General features: G+C 40.9%; 2 protein-coding genes across 2 annotated transcripts; one reads left to right on the top strand and one right to left on the bottom strand.

Annotated features, from left to right (window-relative positions):
- Positions 1-973: 973 nt before the first annotated feature.
- On the bottom strand, positions 974-23673 carry ppih (peptidylprolyl isomerase H (cyclophilin H)). Its single transcript, XM_072448505.1, has 9 exons — positions 23497-23673; positions 7082-7146; positions 5435-5458; positions 5047-5091; positions 4764-4806; positions 4232-4324; positions 2707-2794; positions 1404-1444; positions 974-1309 (listed from the first exon to the last, which is right to left on the bottom strand). The coding sequence occupies exons 1-9, from the start codon at positions 23560-23562 to the stop codon at positions 1241-1243; spliced, it is 534 nt and encodes a 177-aa protein (XP_072304606.1). The 5' UTR covers positions 23563-23673; the 3' UTR covers positions 974-1240.
- LOC140362398 (probable G-protein coupled receptor 160) lies at positions 12596-13747 on the top strand. The gene is given in 1 exon segment (XM_072448504.1): positions 12596-13747. A coding segment is annotated over 1 exon segment (1062 nt). The 3' UTR covers positions 13658-13747.
- Positions 23674-23953: the final 280 nt, after the last annotated feature.

The following is a 23953-nucleotide window of genomic DNA, read 5'->3' as shown; positions in this document are numbered from 1 at the left end:
TGTTTTAATTCTACCGCACTGTGTAAAGATCTGTGTTCAAAATCATGACATCAAAATTAACAAGGGCAGGAAAATAATTTTAGGTTTACATTGTCCTGAGCAGTTAAATGAAGTGAGAAACTCCAGTCGTAGTAGCCAGGAGAACACAGACCCAGACGAGACGACCCCCCCACAGCCCCCTCCTATTGTCATGGTAATAGCCCACAGGCTGATGTGTGAACACTCGCTGTAAATGGCCAAACCTGTTCTCACGCACAAAGATGGGCTTTAGCCTTAACCCAAGAAAGCCTCTCCGTGAAGTAACCCCCTCCCTATTTCCAGAGTGAAAAAAAAACAAGTAAAAACCCCTCTTCCTGCTTCCATAAGAACAGTCTCCATTTGAAAGGAGCCTTTTGTGGCCAGGGAACGGGGACGAGGAGTGCATGGTGGGGGAGGGGGTCTGGATGGCTGGGATAAGAGGAGGCAGCCATAAGTTCAGCAGAGGATTGCCTGGCACCGAATGTGTGCAGTGAGGACTCCCGTGGCATTCAGAGGAGTGTTTCCCCACGCCACACCACACTGATGGAGAGGAAGACCGATAATTATACACCGTGACATCCACTGTACATCTGCAGCAACCCTAAAAGCTTTATCCAATCTCTTCAGCCTCATTTCTAAGCTGTAATCATCGGCCCAGGCCTTAACATTGCTCTGGGAACACCATGTTCTTTTATTGTAACGCCGTACAGAAAGGGTATAGAACTTTTTAATGGCAGGAGCAAATTGAAACAAGTCATTTTGCTTTACGGACAAGGTGTTCCAACATAAATGTAAATCGATTTTTAAAGAAAATAGACAATATCCTGAAATCTTTCACAGCGTAACAGCATTATTTTATATTTATTTAACACAGATGAGTCTGGAACTATGCATTTGATACATTTTTGGAAATATTTTTTTTTTGTGAGTGCAAAAAAATATCTCAGACAAATGCTTATAAAAATGTAGAACAATTTATTAACATATTGAAACTGTATAAAAATTAAATCACTTTTAATGCACAGTCACATTTTTGCAGTATGATATTGCTGTGCTTTTTAATCCAACATTGGAAATGATTAAATGTTTAGGCCATTCGAATTATTATGCGCGAGTTGGTATAAATGTTTAACTTGATAATGGGTGAGGAGAGAGCCATAAAACCAGGAGGATCCTCTGAGAATGGAGAGTCAAAAAGTGTTTACAGTAGTTTGGTCTCTGCTCACATCTCTCCACACTGAGCGATGACTATGGGAAGCTTGGGCTTGTTGTTTGGTCCTGTAGGAACATTCTGTGAAAGACGTAGACACAGGGTGAATACGTCTGATGCTGCCAGACTGCACTTATGCTAATTATGTAAAATATATACATATATACACACATACCTCAATTTTCCTCATAATTAGAAGGCCATCCACCACTTTTCCTACAACAATTAGAAACAATGCTTAGTTTGTGGTTACATTTAAATAACTTTCTTTAAAGTGCACATGACAGGGTAGGCTACACATTTCACTTAAACTCTGTGAGCATGGTTATAATTTATTTTTTTAAACGTTGCTTATTTTTCCATAGTTTGACCTTATTGGTGATATTTATAATGTTACTTCCTAGTTGGATATGAGCAGCAGATGTTGACTAGCACTATATTGTAAACGAGGGATAAAATCCATATAAATTACACTAATGGCCCTTTTCACAATAGCGCCCGACTAGTTCTGGTTGCCTTAAAACTACGGAGCTCCACTTCCTGCTCCTTATGGGGAATTAACCTAGTCTCAAGTTTGCCTGTTATTGAAGTGTGTTAGCCTTTAGCTTACTTTTATAAACCTGATAACGCCTTTACTTTTTTAAATTGTTTAAAATGTCAGCTGTGTGTAAATTGTCGCTGCTTTTTAACAATGTAATATTACTTGTTTGTTTGTTACTTATTGATTCTGTTTTAGAACTGTGTTCAACTTCAGGTAATTTTCTCCACAAACTGTTACTCGGAAGTGTGCGGTTAGGGCAATCAAGGCAAACAGTGATTGACCAATAAAAAACAAAATTACCATGGGTCACAACTATTTAAATTGGTCCGAAATATATTTAAATAAGCCCGTTTTCCCCTCACTTCTGCTGCCTGAAGTCACGGTGTCTTTAGTAGCTGCTGGAAATGACTGCGTGGGAAGCAAGGTTCTGCTTTTACCATAGCGGGGCGTTCTGTGGCCGTGTTCAGAGGCCCGTTCATGCTCCGCTCTCCAACATGAGCTGTTAGAACCAAAGCGCAAAGCAGCTTCTTTCAGTGGCTCAAACCACGCTGGATTAGTCTGTGTGGGAATCTTAGATGTTTGCAGCTTCTGCCCTAACGGCAAGTTTCAACAAATGGACTTAAAAACGATAATTTAGAAACAAGTCTTTGTTTGTGGCTCTGCTCACGTTTACAATTAGACAGAGAAAGAGTAATGAATTGATTGGCGATATCATTTTCATGGGAGTATAGCTCAGTAGGTTAGCTGTTCGCCCTTCCATTTTTCCGTTATCCACAAAATATTGATGACCAACTCAAGTCTTCTTACCCATCCATAAAAGTCAAGACTGATGTAAAACTGTGATAAATATTTACAGCTCCCACCAAACAAAATTATATAACATAATAAAACATGGGAACCTGTGCGACTTACATCTGCTTCGTTAAGTGAATCTTACCAAATACAACATGTTTGCTGTCTAACCAGTCACATTTTGTGCAGGTGATGAAAAACTGGCAGCCATTTGTTCCAGGACCACTGTTGGCCTGAGAGACAAAACAAACGTTAATACTGTAAACAGAATAATTTCCTTTGGTTAATTATTGATTTCCTAAGTGTTTGAATGACGGCAACAGTGATTTGGCAGCCAATGTTAAAAGTGTGGGAATAAACAACACAGTTTTCATATAATGCACATATTTATTTTTACTCCCATTGAAGAGATATAACAGTGTGTTTTAGATTTTTATTTGGTAATGGTTCTAATTTTCCATCATTCGTGCTAAATAGTCGGCTACAGAGGGACGAACGTGATGCGGTTGCCATTGTAATGAGTTTACTTCTGTTGCTAAACTGGCCAAAATTGTTATTTTTTGACTGGTTTATATTTAATATCATAAGATGACAGAATGTAATACATTTGTTGTTTTTAGACTCTTTTCCACAGACATGCACTTACAACTTTCTTTAACTTTAACCTAAAACCTTAGGGTTTACCCTAACCATTACCACAACATTGTTCCTAACCCTACCCTTTACCTTAACCCTTTCCTAATCTTACCCATTACACTAAACTTCATAACTGAATGACCAAAAGTAGCAGATCATCCCTCCGGAGCTAGCACTCTAAGCCAGGCATTTCCAAACTACGGCCCGAGAGCCAAATGTGGCCCTTAGACCAATTTTTGTTGGCCTTGATGTTATAACAACCTATTATTAATGTTCCAGGTATTATTAAAGGTGTGGAGGTGCCCTTTCAAATTCAACATTGTCGGGTTGTTTGGACACCCCTGCTCTAAGCTATATTATCCATGGGCTTCATAATGGTTAATGCTATAGAATAAAGCTGGAGGACAGAAAGTCAGATTTCTAAAGGTAGAATTTGCTGATTTGTTCTTCGATGATCTTCTTTATTGTTAATATGCATGGATAATAAATTAAGATAATTTAGCTTTAAAGCTTTATAGTAAGAGCTTTAAAAAGTGGTGCCATTAGGAAAAAAGGACTAAGCGATAGATCATAGTGGCATGATGTGGACTTAATCCCTGACATAAAATTAGGTTTGTGGAATTTTATCTTGGAAACATTATTTTAAAAACAGTAAATCTTACACAAGCCCTTATACCAGTCTGAAATGATAAGGGTGCACCAGCAATTCAACATCTGTTGTACTTAGCAGAGGTGGGCAATAAATAGATATGTATAATAACATGAATTTTGCTTCGAAGATATGCAAAGACAAGTACAGGTTTATGTTAAAGAAAAATATAAAAAAAAAGTTCTATTTTAAACTTTAAAATAAATTATATATGGTATATTTGCACTTTTGTGATTCATTTTACAGACATTGCACATTTTTTCTGATATTTAAACCTCAACTTATCCATTTGAAGACACATTTCTGTTGGATTGGACCTAACCCTAATATAGAAACATTTATTTTGTCAATTTCGTTTTAGTTCGATTTATGTAAAGATACAAACCATGGAGAGCAGACCAGGGGCAGAGTGCTTCAGTCTGAAGTTTTCATCAGCAAAAGGACCTCTGTAGATACTGCATATGCCCGTCCCGTCTCCCTTTAGAGGATTCAAAACAGAGCAAATAAATGTTGTATTTCCGGTTATCACCACTAGAGGTCATCACACAAGTAAAGCAAGTTGAAGCCTTCGTCCAGAATTCGTAGTAACAAATATCGAAATAAAGTAGATTTACAAGCTACAATCTGTGTTCATGTGACGAAACAAATCAAATATTTCAATTGAAAATATTCAAGCAATGTAAAAACAAAAAGGTTCAAAAGAGTAATGTTAAAAAGAGCAAAGCCACCATATCTTCACACATGAAAATGCTAAATGTATAATGTTATCTTCCTTATAACAAGTCTATGTACGAAAATAATTGCATAGTTTGCTGTAATAATGTTTCGTCATCGTTTAACTAAAATTCCAGAAGAATTCCCTGTTCCCCTTTGTCAGCATCTGGTACTATACCATTTAAATAAAAATCTAAACTTACATTCACAAAATCCCCTCCTTGTATCATAAAATCTTTGATGACTCTGCAAAACCAAGCACAAGCACATTATTTAGTAAAGGCAGAAAAAATAACTCAATATTAATTTTCATAATTTCATTATCTGAAGTTCTTGTAACTCGCATGCCGAAAATGTAAACACTATGACAATTTTGATAGATCTGAGTTTACAGAGTATATTTTCTGTTGTTGCCCATGTTTTTAGGGATGTTTGTTACCAATTATTTTTTTATCCATATGTTTTATCCAGCAAGGTTTTTTTTACCTATGAAATGTACATCCTTTAAATCCGATTGGTACGCCGTCTTTCCTGCATCAGAAGGAGAAACAAATATTAAACATTAATTAAATCCAATACTGATACTGTTGGCATCTACTCTCCATTTACTCAAAACCAGCCCGTTTAGTTTTCTATTTGTGAAATACCGGTAATGTCAATCTGGACCAGAACAAACACTCCACCTTTAATACAATTACAATTAACTCTATCATGACTGCAAAAACATACAATGTCACTCAAGTCTGACCTAAAGGTCAAGTGCAAATGGAAATGTCAGAAATTATGTAAATTGTAAATATGCATCTGACTTGTAATTTCACAAAAGAACATTTATGTTACAAATGTGTGTGATAAAGTGGAGAAAGTGCCTTACCGGAACTCTCCCGTACAGAACTGCCTGTAAAGAGAAAAACAGTATTATAATTCCTTGACATGTGTTTTGTATTTGATGTAAATGTAAACTGTCCAGTGTGTAAACATAGCTGTAATAAATGTAATGGAAATGGAAGCCTCATAGTAAAGCCATTATTCTATGACTACCAATTAAAAGTGTTTGAGTTGGATGTACCCGTGACCTCACCGTGACGATAAGCACTCTTTACCGTGAAAAGTGATCTACTTAATTCAGATTGTTTATTTTGCTAATATAGGAACACTTTGGAAAAACAGAAAAATCTTGCCCAAAACCGATGCAGAAAAACATATCCATGCATTTATACATCTAGATCTGACTACTGTAACTCCCTGCTCACAGCGTGTCCTAAAAGCTCCATAAAAAGCGTTCAACTGGTTCAAAACAGGAACTAAAAGAGCATAGCAGAGAGAGAGAACATGCAAAATAATGCAAATGAATTGTTAAGTAAAATACTCATATCCTCTAGATTTGAAAAAAAAAAAATCTTGTTTCAGACCAATTCATGCATATGAAAATGTAAATCAATCACTGAATTGGTGTTCTTTGTTTATATTACCATCAGTGTTGGGTAGCCTTACTTTTAAAAGTAACTTGTTACGCTACCTCTTTACTGCCCTGGAAAACTAACGCGTTACGTTACAGAGCTACTTTGCTATAAAAGTAACTCGTTATTATTGTATAATCTAAATTGTTTGCAGACAATCCCTTTGCTTTGCCGAACACAGTAACATAACCATTAAAATATCAAATAAACAAGCAAAGTAAATGCGTTTGACTGAGCTTTATTTAGACAGATTACCGAAATACAATGCTATACAATAAGCATGTGTAGGCCTGTCCTCGAGCAATGGAAAACACGAGCACTGACGCACAATGTGCCGTCGTGACACATATCCATGTGCAATTACTGTTGTAATCACATGCAATGGTATTTATGTATTTATTTATTTGTCTATGGGATTTTTTATTTATAGGAGATCTTCTACTGAAAGTGTTTTTCAGACTTCCTATAAGTGATCTGTCCTTCTGCATCTACCTCTGTATCTTCCTGCGTTGCACCAATGAAATTTCCCCATGTGGGACAATAAAGGCATATCTTATCTTATCTTACAACAACTGAACGCACTTGTTATAGGCCTGTAGTTTATTTAAATCCAACACCATCGCTGTTACCCTACACGCATTACTGATTTGAAAAAGTAACTTGGGGAACACTAGATTAAAAAGTAACTTGGGGGAACACTAGATTACAAAGAACAAAATGAACGTTCCTCGTTACTCTAAAAAAGCAATTTCAGTACTCTAACGTGTTAGCCCCAACTCAGATTACCATTACACAGCCTTTCAAGAGTTACCGGAACACATATATTAACCCATTTAGGTTGGTTTTGATAATAAAGTAAGTGGCTAGAAGCTTAACAAGGATGTTCATAAGAAGTATACATTTCTTCAATGACCTCAACTTGGACAACTGGATTTTAAGGATGCCAAAAGCTTTTGTGTCATTAGGTGTTAAAAGGGCAAGTACTATTATATGTATTTGCTAAGAAACTGCATTGTTTGCCTGATAATTTGATCAGGCGTTTCATCAGGGGTTCTCTTCACCTGAAATTCTCAGCAGTTTTAGGAACCACGTCTGCAAACAGCTCGATCTTCATACGCCCAACATCCTGGTGAAAGAACAGATGCCTGTTAGATAAACTTTCAACAATATAAATCCTAAAAAGGACACAAATAAAACATATTGACCAATACAGTTTTAGGAAAAAACGTGACATCCAAAGTTAAAACAAAATAATGCGATTTAATGACAAATGTGTTACACTAGATAATTGCTGTTTTCATATGATACACTACAGCAGAGCTTCTCAAAGTGTGGGGCGCACCCATTTAGGTGGGGGGGGGGCGTGAGACATTTGGAGAAATGTGCGCAGTACGCGTGACAGATGTGTTTTGCGCAACAGGAAAACACCCAGTGCCAACACGCCTCCCCTCGGTGCTCCCCTCCATCTCTCCCGTCGAAATAAGTCTAAAGAATAAAGTCTAAAGAATAAAGTCTGAAGAATAAAGTTGAAGACTGTGCCAAGGATGAGGAGGAAGAGGATGCTCTAACGTGCTTTGAACTCATGGGCTTTGAAACGCCAAAGCAATGGAAGAAGAACTTCTAAAGAATACAACAAAGTCTGAAGAATTAAGTCTGGCGGTAATGCAACGCTTGGATGCCAACCGCCATAAAACACCATAGAAGAAGTCTAATGTAGAGAAAAGCATCAACAACAGCAGCAGGTACAGAAGAAGAATAAAGTCTGAAGACGTAGAACTAACCAGCCGCCATTAAATGCAACAGCAACAACACAAACGCATTGGTACGAGTAAGCGTCACAGATATGTGTGTGGGAAGTTGGTCGTGGACCCGCAGTTGTTAAAGTGATCCACAGTGACGAAAAGTAAGGTGAGTGCGGTTCTCCTTAAAACACCGTTTTTACTGCTGTGAAGCGCCAATTCTGCGCTGTCCCAGAGGCTGTGGGGGTGGATACTTTTTTTTTATCTCCCAAGGGGGGGCGCGCCAGAAAAAGTTGGAGAAGCGCTACATTATGTACATTGACAACAGTCCAACTTGAAATCTGTCCACTTTTGTGCGACTCGTGGGTCTCTCTGGGCACAATATGAGCCTTCTTCCTCCACATGAGTCAACACCATTTTCATTAGCATTAGATACGGGCTCTTTTGTCCGGCAGCAGCAGATCAGCGGTCAAAGTATACATTGTGTTATGGGCTTGTAAAAGGGCCGATACTGTAAGCAGCACATTATGTGAAGTGTTGTAGAAGGCTTATTTAGATTTTATTCATTAACCATAATCCTTCCCACTTTCTACAGTCGTGTGTGTGTGCAGCTCACAAACTGGTACAATGTTTACTCATTTGCCTGTGAATGGTTTGTTCCTCTGAAATAGATCTAAAAGAAGAATACAGCGTCGTCACCCAAAGACAGTCACTACTTTTGTCACTAAACAGGTAGGACAAGTTTTTTACAGTTACATGTGTGTGTGAATGCTCTTCTTGGAAAAACTCTGGCAACTACCGTACATTTTATGGCCAAAAAGCTTAAGTAGCTTATAGCCTCGCTCTCAGAGGCTTAAGTTCACATCCACCTGAGTCAGAGCATGACAAGAGGAGGAAAATGTCTGTCTGAGCATTAAAGCTGCAGGATGAATCTGTTAAATGTATTTCTAAATTACACAAATCATCATTGTTTTTTAAGAGCCATCTGATGATATACAGACTAAATGCAATTTAGCACGTTTTGTCTAGTTATAATATTTCTGGTTGGAAGCAAAGTAAAAACAACAAATAAAAGAAATGTTGGATTTGTGTAGAAAAATAAATATTAAAAAACATAAATAACTATTTTCATTTAATATGTGCTTAACAGTTTATATCCTTCATTGTATACATACATTTGTCTACATTAATAATTTTGGCCCAAATCATCATCCATGCGTTGAAAAAACACCAGTATATTTATCTCCATTTAACAAACCCAACTCTTCTGACATCGCTTTGTCCAGTTCTCCAAGCTGTGGTTACGCTAACAATCAGAAGTATCTCATTTCTAAATCTGAGCTTGCATAACGTCACCAGGCCAGGGGAATGTTAAGCGAACTATTCAAGTATTCTTAGTACGCGTGTCCACCACCTATACCTTTTGTCTGTTTTTCTTGGTATAATGCGTCAAACCAAACAAACTAGGAGGAGAGGGCGTGTCGTAAATTTAAAAAGAAGCTCTCTTTGTCTTCAGGGTAACAGTTTTAACAGCCACAACTGGGACACACAAGATTGACTTTTCGAAAAACACAGGCGTGGTCCATCGATTGGTTTGTACCTTGGAGGGAGGCTAAAGGCGGGGCTAGAGGCGGACTGAAAGGCTATGGGTGCACCTGACGCTGGCCGAGGCAGCAGCAATAGAGAAGGAGAAAGTGTGCGCCACTAGACAACCTGCAATACAGAGCCCTGGAGACCACGAAAACACAGGTACAGCCTTTTAAACTGTTTGTTTTACAAATGTTGGAAGATGCCATAGCTCTAGAGCGCCAAAAGCCGCTGCTTTCAACTCAAAACAAATCCAAAGAGTTTAAATCTTTCTAATCAAGGTCAATTATTGGAGAAACAATAACATTTTTCTAGTTGCATCACAGTTGGAGTCAAACGGAGTACATTTTGACATGCAATGCAATTACAGTGATCCCTCGTTTATCGCGGAGGTTACGTTCCAAGAAGAACCCGCGGGAGTCGAAATCCGCGAAGTAGAAACCTTTATCTTTTTTACAGTTACTATACAATGAAATGTCCCGCCGCTCACACGCGCGCTCTCACCGGCCTCGCAAACTTCAATTTGGCAAGCGGTTTTACGTACGTGTACATATTAATCCATAACGTTATTGACACACAGGTAGAGAAGACGCGGAGAGACTGTTTAGCCAATCAGAATGCAGAACACAATGCATGATGCAAATCCGCGAAGCAGCGAGTCCGCGAAAAGTGAACCGCGTTACAGCGAGGGATCACTGTAATCACATGTTTCACATCCTAGACAATATAAAAACAATGCAGATAACTTTTTGAGCAAGGAATTGTTCTTTGCATGATATCTCATCAAGACATCCTTTCAAGTTTTAGATGTATTACTTATTTAGTCACATTTGAAAGTTTAGTAAACACAACAGAGCAAAGCAAAGGGGAAAAACGACAGCTAGTGGAAGGTGGATTTGTGATTTGCAGTGCTTAAACATCCATGAACAAAAGCATACATCGCAAATCAATCAATACAAAGTCCTTAAGTAAATATGAACTTGATTTAAACCATTGCATGTTTATGATGGTCATATTAAAATACCTAAACTAGTTAGCATCATAGTACAAAGGGAATATATTATATTTAAGATTTTACCAAATATTTTGCCGGTTTTCTCATATTTGGCCATTTTGGTGACATTCATAATGTTACTTCCTGGTTGGCAAATATGACATAGGTTGAGGTAATTCCACAACTGTTACCTAGCAACCATATTGTAGACAAGGGCCAAAGTTCATTCAAATCATACAATAGTTATGATTTGACAATTACAATTGACAACAGTAAGTAAGTAAGTAAATTTTATTTGCATAGCACCTTTCACAGACAGGTCACAAAGTGCTTCACAAAACACAGAATAAAACAATAAAAACACAAAAAACTTACAGTGAACAATACATATACAACAATATACAGTAAAATCAGTCCGTAAAACAAGTGCATTTAAAAGGCTTGACTAAATAAAAAGGTTTTAAGCTGACCCTTAAAAGCAGTAACTGAGTCCAGTGACCGTAGGGAGAACGGAAGATCGTTCCAGAGTCTGGGGGCAACAGCCTGGAAGGATCTGTCTCCTCTGGTCCGAAAACGGGTGCGAGGAACCAACAACAGTTTCTGGTCCAAGGACCTTAGTGAGCGAGAGGGAGCGTACGGTTTAATCAGATCGCTGATGTACAGAGGGACCTGACCATTTAAAGCTCTAAAAGTTAAAACAAGAATTTTAAACTGTATCCGGTAGGATACAGTTTAGTACAGGTCCAGTGAAGGGCTTCAAGAATGGGTGAAATAAGATAAGATAAGAGATAAGATATTTCTTTGTCCCACATGGGGAAATTTCATTGGTGCAACGCAGGTAGATCCAGAGGTAGATCCAGAAGAACAGATCACTTATAGGAAGTCTGAAAAACACTTTCAGTAGAAGATCTCCTATAAATAAATAAAAACTCCCATAGACAAATAAATAAATACCATTGCATGTGATCACGACAGTAATTGCACATGAATATGTGTCACGACAGCACATAGATTGCACATGAATTCCAACAGTAATTGCACATACGACAGAATTGCACATCAGTATTAGGTTAGGTCAGTATTGCGACGGGATAACGTGACGATCTCCGGTAAGACGGCTGTTCTCCGCAGTTTCATGAGTTCCTCCTTTGTGGAAACGCGGTACGGCGCCGGAGCCGGGGCGGGGCCGGAGCCGGGGCGGGGCCGGAGCCGGGGGACTCAAGAGCCAAGACACATCGCAACGACACGACGAAAACACTCAATCCAGCCGAATAAAGTCAAAACAAGTTAATTTAAAGCGATTCCAGTGCGTGTCCCGATCGTTCGTGAAGTTCCTCTTTCATATAAACGTGTACATAAACGTGTACCGACGACACGCCGTACTTTAGCGCGGCCGGAGGGCGCGGGGGGGGGGGGGGGGGGGGCTGGTGGGCTCGCTCGGAGCTAGCTCACGTCACAACAACACAACGAACGCAACGAAAAACGCTCAAATCCAGCCGAAAAAAGTCAAAAACAGTTGAATTAAAAACTATTCCAGCGCGTGTCCCTATCGTACAGTAAAATAGAAAAAATATACTAACTATATTTACAAAATATAGGAGATAAAGCACAATAAGTGTGAGAAAGAAGAGAGAGCGTTTACACCGGGCTGCCAGCTACTAGGTGGAGATATTCTGTAATTTTAACTTTTAATTCAATTTTCTTCAAAAACTGCAACTTGACTGACGTAAAACTATATTTACCACAGGGACTATGTCATCAAACAACATCCTAATTAGAAAAAAACATGAGAACCATAAGAGCTTTAAGCTTACTAGATTAATCAATAATAAGTGACATTAAAAATCTTTTTTTCTTTCTTCTTTTTTTTTTTTTTTTTTTAAATGGTCCAAAAATATGCATCTTAATGTTAAGCACTTTTTTCATCTGGCCGTTTTTGATCAGAATTATTTTATTATTTAGAATTCCATAAAGCTGGTCAAAAACGGTATAAAAATAGTGACGTATTAGACATTGCAAATGAAAGCAAATGAAAACATTTTGGTTAAACATTTGGTAAAGGTCTCAATGTGAATAATTGCTGAATCGTATTGTTTTTTTCTAACATTCATCATAACATAAATGTTATATTGAGACCAGACCAGACCAGACCAGACCAGACCAGACCAGACATAGCTTCAACACGGACACTCCCATTACAATGCATTATTACGCAAGTCAAATACAGTATTGTTTGTTTTTGACAGACAGCTGAGATGGAAACCTTCACCTCAAACATGTTGACCATCATCGAGCAGCAAGACTTTGAGCACAACAGGCACATGGACAACACCAGGCAGATCCTCATTTTGCTGCTTCTCAAAGTATTCTTGGATGGAGGCGCGATGTTCATGTGCTGCTTCGGGTCTTTTTTATCTTTCCTCAACTTGTGCAGCATCTCTATTTTTTTGGTTGACCTCGTTCTGGCAGTTTTCATGGTCGCAACACTTTGGCTGGATGTCGAGATGTCCCACGCAGCCATTTGCTATTTAATGGCAAATTTCTCTGCTGCCTTTTCAGTTCTCCCTGTACCCATGTTCTGCCTGGGAATTTTGGACTATAAACTAGAATACGCATCTGTTGGTAGTAAATGTATGAAGCTGGTCAGAAACCTTGTCTTGATATTGCTGATGTGGTCAGGAGCTGGCATTTACGCCCATGCAACTGTGAATGACGCACTGCATGAACAAACTAGGAATGTAAAATATATTGTTTGTGAAATCAGAGAGTCAAAGACAGTTGCACATTCTGTAATTATGCTAACCGCTGTCATGTTTTTCACACTGCTGCCATATTTGTCACAAATTCCCCCATGAATAAAAGAAGCACACCGGATTTGTGAAGCCACAGAAAAGGTTGCCGACACAAGGTCAAGCGATCTAATGATAGACCTGACGACAGAAGAAAACACTAAACACGCAGAGGGGGGACTTGTCGTGCCACGTCCTTCAATGGGCATTAGCCTAATGATTTGTTTTGGATTGATTTGGATGCCCTTCCTCGCCGTGACCACATTTTGTGATGTGGCCAAGTTTCGGATCCCTGCCTTCCTCAGCGTGAACCTCCTCTGGGTGCAGTGTGTCAACAGTCTGCTGGCAGGGGTGGTGTTTTGGCTGAAGAGTGACACAGTGGGGCCCTACAACATTTTACCTGAAAATGTTTGCTTTTGGCAGGCATACTGGCACCTGAGCACAGGCACAGAGATGCAACACCAACTGCCTGTGGTCAGTAAATTTAACCCCTCGAAGGGAAACAAAAGCATGCCATTTTATATTTGAAGAAAAACAAACTTAACCGTCTTTAGCTGGACCAAAATTACACTGAAACATTGAAGGTTCAATGCTAAATGTTACACTCCATTTCAGGAAGCTTAGTAACATTAGTTTGAAACAAATTTGAAAGCCGGGAGTGAAGCACATTTGCAAGTGACCGATGATGGTGATGGACGCATTTCACAATACTAGTCAAAACAACTGGGCTGTGCCATGTAAAATGCAGATAAGCTTGTGTAACCAGTTCATGCATTATTGTTGCATAATCACACAACATCTTTATTATTTGTTTTATATCGTGTTCAACATGCCTGGTATTTGTTTTATTGAGCTTTCAGTGTCCTCCAGCCCATTCTTCTTCGTGTGTTCCCCTCATAAATTTGATGGTCGTGACTTCCTCTTTCCTTTTAATATCTCCGTGTGGGGAAGAGGTCAGTCATCCCTTGTGTCGTCCTTCATGTTTTATATGTTGTATATTGATTTAATTGTGTTATATCCTTTTTAGTTTGGGCTGGAGTTGCCTCGTGGCACATGTGAACTTATTTCGTGTTTTTCTGTTTACCAGTGAATAAACGGATAACCCGTGTCTCGTGGCCACTCGATTAATTAACACAACGCAGGAACGATCCGGTCACAATTGTATCAGTACTGAGCTTGGGTCTAGGTTTGTGAATTACAGTAAATACTACCGGTACATCCATGGGTTTCAAACAAAAACTAGCACTGTCATAGCAGGGTAACAACTAAATATTATCTTTTTAATGGTGAGAAGTTCCCAAAATGTACAATGTCAATACTGTAAACAGAAGTGACACTAAACCTGATGTAAGCCACACTTTTAGGGTTGCTGAAGGGTGTCCTAATTCAGTGTTTCCCATATTTTAAAAGTCACAAACCTTTGCAACCCAAGCCAATAGACATTATGCGTAAATCACAACATAATAGGTAGATTTGACCTTATTGAACATCCATGGAGGATATTTTATGGTTATTTCAGAGACAGCTTACCTATTAACAATGGCATTTGTTAATAGGTAAGCTATCTCAGACTGAGTGATAATTTGTCAGTACAATTTTAAACAATAGAATTGAACCAGCAATACTAAAATAAGGTATCCAATAAGTCAGGGGTTCTCAAACTTTTCAGATCGGGACCCCCAAAATAACCACAACACCAACTCAGGACCCCTACAGAAAAAATAAATTGATTTCTGTAATAGTTTCAAGTTGTAAATCATTTCAAATTTGATTTATTTAAGTAGCTTATAGTGTTATCTGACCTAATTTCACCACTGTCATGTAATCATCTCGCAATCCCCAGCTCATGCTTTGCAACCCACCAGGGGGTCCCGACCCCCATTTGGGAACCACTGCTCTAAATGACTACCGGTTACCGGTATACATTTTATATACTCTTAAGAGAGATTATATATACTCTTAAGATATATAGATATATATATATATATATATATATATATATATATATATATATATATATATATATTTTTTTTTTTTTTTTTTTTTGCGTTTCAACTCCTTAACATTTTTACCGATTTCAACAAGTTATACATCTATGATCGCTTTCACCGTCTTAGGGGGGGCTATTGCTTTTGACATTTTTACATACTGTACTTTTTTTCAGTATTGGCAAAAGTAAATTGCTAACGCTACCGCTAAGCCTAATGCCTGCCTAGTAAGGTGTTCCTCGGATACATGTGCTATGGCGTCAGGCCATATGTTCCACCGCCGCTGCATTGCTTTAAGTGCCAGTGCTTTGGGCATGTTGCAGCGGTCTGCAGAGGGAAGCAAAGATGTGGTAAATGTGCAGGAGATCATGAGTATGGGAAGTGTGACGAAGAAGTAAAACTGAAGTGCTGCAACTGTGGGGAAGAACATCGCTCTGCCTACAGGGGATGCAGGTTTAGCAAAACAGCTGCTGAGGTGCAGAAAATTAAGGTCTCTCAAGACATATCCTATGCGAATGCAGTCAAGAAAGTGTCAAGTAACGAGGTTAAAGTAAATACAAAGAGAGGAGCCAGCACTGCTCACTGCCAGAGCAAAGTGAGGGAAGACAGCGTGGCTCCCAAGTGTGGTGGCTCCCAAGTGTGGAGGACCCAAGTGTGGAGGTTCCAAGTGTGGAGGTTCCAAGTGTGGAGGTTCCAAGTGTGGAGGTTCCCGAGTGTGGAGGTTCCGAGGTTCCAAGTGTGGCGGTTCCAAGTGTGGAGGTTCCAAGTGTGGAGGTTCCAAGTGTGGAGGTTCTAAAATTAAGGAGGTTGTGGATAGAGAGGATTTCGTACTCTTTATGGTGGATGTTATAAACTGAGCTGCTCAAACTCAAAAGAGAACTGAAAGGATCAGGATCATTGCAAGAGCTGCAGGAAAATTCCTTGGAACAAAAGAGCTTAGATTGGGCAGAAATAGAAAACAGGCTAAAGGCGCTAAATGGAAGTCGGAGTGACGGAGGTCTACTTTTGGGGAGTCGGCGTGATCAGAGTGAAGCTCTGGAGGTGGGGGCGGTCTCCTGTCCTCGCCCAGTCTTGTTGTTGTTAGAAGCGCGGATCCGCTGTTTAGAGGAGCTTAAGTCCAGTTATAGTTCGGTTTTAGCGCGAGGGCTACCGGACCGCGCTGCAGGGCGTAGCATTAGCATTAGCAGTAGGGCCGAGCTCAGCCCCTCAGCGTCTCCCGTGCAGCCGGGACTAGACCAGGAACAGAATAGGGACCATTTTGTGACAGTTCGGAGGGGACAAGGCGCTAAACGCCGAACCTCAGAGCGCCGTGAGCTTCACGTCTATAATAGGTTTTCTCCCCTCAGCGATCACACGCCCGCTGAACACACGAGAGAAACTCTTGTAATCGGGAGTTCTATTGTTAGAGACGTGAAGCTGCCAGCTGCTAGCGTTAGGTGTTACCCGGGGGCCAGAATGGGTGACATCGAAGGAAACCGTAGGATCTTAAAGCGGAGTAGGACCCGTTTCCGGCGAGTCGTGGTTCACGCAGGCGGTAACGACGCCCGTCAGAGACAATCAGAGGTGCTCAAAGTTCAAGTAGCCGCGGTGTGTGACCTAGCGAAGTCGATGTCGGACACTGTAATATTTTCTGGTCCCCTGCCCATTCGGATCAATGCTGAATTGTACAGCCGTCTCTCAGCATTCAACAACTGGTTATCCAGATGGTGCCCTCAAAACAACGTTGTCTTTATTGATAACTGGAGTGCGTTTTGGGGAAAGCCCGGGCTCATACGCAGGGATGGCATCCATCCGACTTCGGAGGGTACATCCCTATTAGTTCGGAATTTGACCGATAGTCTTAGTCGTGTTAAGTGACCATCTAGGGATGAGCCCCAGGTGCAGAGCAGCAGTTCAAGACGCTCCTCTGTCGCTGAACTCTCGCCCGTTCTGTTACCTGTGAAGTGTTCAGATTCAAGACAGATAGAGACTGTGTGTGTCCATCGTGTCCCTCGTACAAATAATGCCAAAAAGTCACATCTCAGAAAAAATATTTCAGGCGTCAGACCAAATAACTTAAGGAAAATAACAATCACAAATGACACAAATACACAAATGAATAAACACGTAAAATGTGGACTGCTAAACATTAGAGCAATTTCCTCCAAATCGCTCTTAGTTAATGAATTAATTAGTGACTATAACATAGATCTTCTAGCTCTAACTGAAACGTGGCTTCAACAAGACGACTACGTCAGACTAAATGAGTCCACCCCACCCACCCATGTTAACTTTCAGACCGCCAGGAGCACAGGCCGAGGTGGTGGTGTGGCAGTGATCTCCCACTCAAGCCTACTCATGAGCCCTAAAACTAACAATGCATTTCACTCATTTGAAAGCCTTATGCTGTCAATCACATGTCCAAATATGAAAAACCAAAAAGGAGTTTTGTTCATAGTTATCTACCGACCCCCTGGTCCCTATTCAGAGTTTTTAACAGAGTTTTCTGACTTTATATCAAACTTAGTGTTAACCTGGGATAAAATAGTTATAGTTGGAGACTTTAATATCCACGTGAACATGAGTGATGACGCTCTCAGTAATGCCTTCAGCGCCTTGTTAGACAGCATTGGTTTCACTCAGAATGTAAATAAACCGACTCACACTCACAAGAACACTCTGGATCTTGTCCTAACGTATGGAACAGAGATTAGTGACCTCATTGTCCTCCCTCAAAACCCTATATTGTCAGATCATTTCCTAATTACCTTTCAGTTTATTCTTAAAGATCATCCAGTCCCACAAAATAAAGTTATAATGAAAAGGACAATATCTGAAAAATCTATCTCAAAATTCAAAGAAATAATAGAGCCAATATTCAGTGACATGTCATGTGATCCTGCTGAGAACAGTTTTAGTCCCAGTTTAAGTGATCAATGTGTCGACTTGACCATGAATTCTCTGAAGTCTGCTCTTGACGTTGTCGCGCCGTTAAAACAGAAGGTCATTAGGCCAAAGCGCGCCTCCCCATGGTACAACCAAGAACTGCGTTCACATAAACAAAAAGTTAGAAAGTTAGAGGGATTATTTCGTCGCTCTCACACCGAAGAATCCCTAAAAGCATGGAAAAGTTGCCTGCTGTCCTATAAGCAGGCTCTGCGTAAGGCCCAAACCAGATATTATTCAAATCTAATAGAAGTCAACAAAAGTAACACTAAATTCCTTTTCAGCACTGTAGCTAGGCTAACAAACTGTCACAGTGCAGTAGAGCCCTCAATCCCAGCTACACTTAGCTCTGATGATTTCCTCCTATTTTTTAATAATAAAATAAAAACAATCAGAGATAAATTAGATGAAATTACCCCCGCTATTAGCCCTGAACTAGCCCAAGCTGTAAATCTAACGTCCCATATAAATCCACCTGTAAACCTAGAAAGGTTCACAGCTGTTGATCAAGCAGAGATAACTTCAGCCATTATGTCCTCTAAAAGCTCAACTTGTGTCCTAGACCCCATTCCAAGCAGACTCCTCAAAGACATTCTTCCCCTAATTATAGACCCTATTCTTAATATAATAAATACTTCACTCGAAAGTGGCTATGTTCCACAGTCCTTCAAACATGCAGTCATTAAACCTCTTCTGAAAAAGCCTAATCTAGATCCCGACCTATTGGTAAACTACAGACCTATTTCAAATCTTCCCTTCGTCTCTAAAATCCTTGAAAAAGTTGTAGTAAAACAGCTTTGTCGCCACCTGCAGGACAATAACTTATTTGAAGTTTTCCAGTCAGGGTTCAGAGCCCACCACAGCACTGAAACTGCACTAGTTAAAGTCACAAATGATTTGTTATTAGCCGCTGACGATGGACTGGTCTCAATCCTGGTTCTGTTGGACCTCAGCGCAGCGTTTGACACCATCGACCACAACATTCTACTGCAGAGGTTAGAATGTGATGTAGGTGTTGGAGGAACAGCCCTCAGCTGGTTTAAATCCTATCTATCTGATAGGTTCCAATTTGTTAATGTAAACCAGAGCTCCTCACCAAGCTCTAAAGTAATTTACGGTGTGCCACAGGGTTCGGTACTCGGTCCAATTCTGTTTACTCTTTATATGCTACCATTAGGCAACATTATCAGAAAGCATGGCATTAACTTCCACTGCTATGCAGATGACACTCAGCTGTATTTATCAATGAAACCTGATCAGAGCGATCAAGTAGACAGACTTAGTACTTGTGTGAAGGAGATAAAAACCTGGATGACACTAAACTACCTGCTTCTTAACCCTGAAAAAACCGAGGTCATTGTGCTTGGCCCTAAGCATCTACGAGACGCTCTATCTGAGCAGATAGTCACACTGGACAATGTCAGTGTAGCCTCCAGTTCTACTGTAAGAAACCTTGGAGTCTTATTTGACCAGGAGCTCTCATTTAAAGCTCATATAAATCAAGCTTGTAAAACAGCCTATTTCCATTTGCGCAACATAGCCAAAATCAGAAGAATCCTGCCTAACAGTGATGCCGAAAAACTTATCCATGCATTTGTAACGACTAGATTAGACTACTGTAACTCCCTGCTTGCAGCGTGTCCTAAAAGCTCCATAAAAAGCTTTCAACTGGTTCAAAATGCAGCAGCAAGATTACTAACAGGAACAAAAAGAAGAGAGCACATTACGCCAGTGCTGAAGTCTCTTCACTGGCTCCCCGTCGAGTCTAGAATCAAATTCAAAATTCTACTCTTGACCTACAAAGCCATAAATGACATGGCCCCATCCTACCTCAAAGATGCTATAGAACCATATCATCCAAACAGAGCTCTTCGCTCTCAGAATGCTGGCCTTCTGGTGGTGCCAAGAGTCTCTAAAAGTACTGTAGGAGGTAGAGCGTTTAGCTATCAAGCTCCTGTGTTATGGAATCAGCTCCCGACCCATGTTAAATATGCTGACACAGTCTCTTCATTTAAGTCCAGGCTTAAAACGTTCCTCTTCGAAATCGCTTATGGTCAGAGTAGTTAGGAACAGAAAGATAAACCCACAGCTTCAGCTACGCTGCCCTAGGAGTAACTATGCTGGGGGAAGTATGTCAGCTTGAGCACTATCCTCTTCTTCTTCTGACTACTTATGCTATCAAACAATATTTATTTTTTGATTCCACTTGCAAACTGTTCACCGCCTTCTTTTCTTTCTCTCACTCCTGAGGACCTGTGGACCCAGATGCCCCTCCCCTGGTGAAGTGGTCCCTGCCCTGTGTGGACGGTCCCTCATCTGCCTGAAGAGTGGCTCCAGTTCGCCTCAGTCGGTCCCTCATCTGCCTGAAGAGTGGGTCCAGCTCGCCTCCGACGGTCCCTCGTCTGCCTGAAGAGTGGGTCCAGCTCGCCTCCGACGGTCCCTCTTCTGCCTGAAGAGTGGGTCCAGCTCGACTCAGACGGTCCCTCTTCTGCCTGAAGAGTGGGTCCAGCTCGACTCAGACGGTCCCTCTTCTGCCTGAAGAGTGGGTCCAGCTCGACTCAGACGGTCCCTCATCTGCCTGAAGAGTGGGTCCAGCTCGACTCAGACGGTCCCTCTTCTGCCTGAAGAGTGGGTCCAGCTCCAGTCTCCTTGTGTCCGTCTGTCCGTCTGTGAGAGTCGGATCTCTCCTTCACTGGAACTCCTCCAGGTTTCTACGCTTTTTTCCCAAAGAGGTTTTTTTGTAGTTTTTCCTGGCCGAGAAGGAGAGTCTAAGGACAGAGGACCCTGGGACATTGTCCCTCGCCATCACAGACATTGTCTGACTCCATCGCCACCACAGACATTGTTGATTAATTTCTCCCTGTGGCCCTCAGAGGCAACTGTTGTTGTGATTTTGGGCCTTACAAAAATAAATTGATTTGATTTGATTTGATCCTGATCCTTTCAGTTCTGCTTTGAGTCTGAGCAGCACAGTTTACAACATCCACCATAAAGAGTACAAAATCCTCTCTATCCACAACCAGGGTATTCTCATTAATTCTGGAACCTGCACACTTGGGACCTCCACTCTTGAAACCTTCACACTTCTTGGGAGCCACGCTGGCCTTTCTCATTTCGCCCTGGCTGAGAGCAGCGCTGGCTCCTCTCTCTGTATTTACTCTAAACTCGTTACTTGAAACTTTCTTGACTGCATCTGCATAGGATATACCTTGAGAGACCTTTATTTTATGCACCTCAGCAGCTCTTTTGCTAAACCTGCATCCCCCGTAGCCAGAGCTATGTTCTTCCCCACAGTTACAGCACTTCAGTTTTGCTCCCACGTCACACTTCCCATACTCGTGATCTCCTGCACATTTACCACATCTTTGCCTCCCTCTACAGACCGCTGCAATATGCCCAAAGCGCTGGCACTTAAAGCAACGCAGGGGAGGTGGAACATATGGCCTAACGTCATGGCACATGAACCCAATGAACACCTTACTAGGCAGGCACCTCCCTTCAAGTGTTACCATTACCGACAAGCTGTCACATCTTACCCCAGACCGGGTCACCTTCAACCGCCTAGCGTCCACCACCGTAGCTCCAGTCAAATTCTCCTTAACTTCATCCACAGACGTCGCCGTAGGGACACCTACGATAACTCCTCTGACCGTGTTTCTTTCAGCATCAGACACAAGAATGTCCTTTCCACCCAGACGTTTAGTTCCAATCGCCTTCCGTTGCTGAGCCGCGTCCTTGCACACGACCAGCAGCGAGCCATCTCTAAGGACACTCGCACTCTTGATCACTCCCACAGCTACAGTTAGGCTCTTTGACAATGCCACTGAATTCCACTCCTTAAAGGATGCACTATCCTGTGCAAGCTTTATGATCACCTTACAGTCTCTGCTCTCACCCCGGATATCAATAGCTTCAGCCTCATCCTGCTGCTCATTCCCAGAACCCTCGGACGAGCTAAGGGACTTTTTACGTTTCCGGGCACGTGCAGCCAGAAAAGGCTGCTCCTCCACGCCGTCCAGAACGTCTTCGACCACCGATCCACTGTCCTCCGCCATCTCCCGTCTCTCCAGACCGGAGACTAGCTCTTCTTGAGATGCACAGCTACCAAGCAACGACGTCAGTGTAAATATCAAAGCCTAAAGAATAAAGCTGTACGGCGGAAGCACCGAACATCAAAGAAGGAGAGGAAGATGAAGAAGAGTAAGCCCTGGAATTAAGCCGGTCAGACTCTGAAAAATGAAGTCTGAGGACAAAGCACTGGAAGTCAAGGCACTGGAAGAAGAACTTTTAGGACTACGACAAAGTCTAAGGAATAAAGTCTGGCGGTAATGCAACACTCGGATGTCAACCGCCATAAAACAACAACAACAAAAATGAAGTCTGGCGGTAATGTAACACTTGAATACCAACAATAACAACAACAACAACAACAGCAGCGGCTCATTTTGGTTATAATCTGACCTCAGCTGTTGGTGTGCAGTGATGTGCCCTCAGAAACAAATCCAGTTGATGAAAAAGTGAATTCTGTCATAGATTTTGAGCACAGAGAACTCTTCCATGGATGAAACGGATCACGGCCAATCATGTTTACATGAGGAGGTGCCAGTGAAAGCTGTGAGTACTCGTACAAAGAATCTGACTGAATCTGTCTGTGAAGCACAGCCTGTTTTACTTTGCACTAGTCTGAAACAACCTAATGAACATCTAACAGAAAATGTGGTTACTGAAAATTAAGAGTACTAAATGTGTGTAAGAGTACTAACAAGAATAAAGTCTTTCCTACACACATGTAGTACTTTTACGCAAGAATGCAGACACTCGCAATGGCTTCAGCCATTGCACATTATCTAGTTTCAATTGATACTATTTCTGTGCATATAAACCAATAAAAAATGTGGCTGACCAAGACAATATCAACAGAACAGATTGATTGCGCGGCACTACAGAATTTGTATGAAGACATTTAACTACTTTAAATTTCTTCCTCATGCTCATGAAAATAATATTCAGCATTTAAAAAAGTTGAATCAAATAAAAGAAGCAGGAGCAGAAATGGGGAAAACGACATGCAAAGAACAGCGCCCTCTGTCGATTGAAGTGTTCCGAGCCTTCATTTCAATTAAAAAAAACTAGTGGTAAATCAAATCATTACAGATCCCTGCGTTAATAACATTTGACTTTTAAGTGGTGCACTATATTGTATACATTTACAAACACAAGTTTAAGATTTGGATTCACTTTTGGGGCAAGTTGAGTTTCAAAAAGCACTAACTCCTTTTCAAACAGGTTTACATATTTTTCCTTCGTGTATGTCCTTAACTAACTGCAGATCACACGCATTTAGCATTGTTCTTGTTTTCGGATTGACAGAATGTTGGCCGCGTGTGGTGTTGTCTGAATCGTGCAGTGTGCGTAGCTTTAGCCGGTGTTAGCTCCGCGCTGTTTTTCACTCACCTGACCTCCGATTGTGATGTCGAAGAAAACGATTGGGTTGTTTGGATTTGAAGGGTGGACAGACATTTTAAGTACCGAATTTCTGACGTATAAAGAAGCCCTTTTAAACCTGAAAAAAATTGTTTCACACGCTGGTATTTTGAATGGGATGCGCTCGCTTCAACTCGTACGGTGGCCCAGCAGTCTTTCTACGGTCTACGGGATACGGAACGGCACAAACTAGATGGATCGCGAAACACCAACTGATGGAATGATACAGATAGATCCATGAATGATACGCACTAATCAGAGGTGGAAGGTAGCCATACACTGTAGTCAAGGAAGAGTACCGTTACTTCTACTGACTGTTTTGAGTAAAAGTAACTGTAAGAGTAACTGTCTTGACATAAACAGATTTATAATTTTAAATTGATGTAACCAGCTAGACAAAACAATGTATAATGCACCAAATCTGATA

Source organism: Eucyclogobius newberryi, unplaced genomic scaffold, assembly GCF_026437365.1.
Source record: "Eucyclogobius newberryi isolate DKJ021-1_F unplaced genomic scaffold, fEucNew1.0.hap1 SCAF_17, whole genome shotgun sequence".
Lineage (NCBI taxonomy): Eukaryota > Metazoa > Chordata > Actinopteri > Gobiiformes > Gobiidae > Eucyclogobius > Eucyclogobius newberryi.
Note: the sequence above shows the minus strand (reverse complement) of the source record. Positions and strands in the feature narration are given on the sequence as shown.

Excerpts from the sequence above, each read along its gene's own strand:
- ppih (XM_072448505.1), bottom strand. The coding sequence starts at position 23,562 with ATGTCTGTCCACCCTTCAAATCCAAACAACCCAATCGTTTTCTTCGAC. Across the intron at positions 7,147-23,496 it reads ACATCACAATCGGAGGTCAG|GATGTTGGGCGTATGAAGAT; the intron begins GTGAGTGAAAAA and ends TTCTTTCACCAG. Across the intron at positions 1,310-1,403 it reads TAATTATGAGGAAAATTGAG|AATGTTCCTACAGGACCAAA; the intron begins GTATGTGTGTAT and ends CGTCTTTCACAG.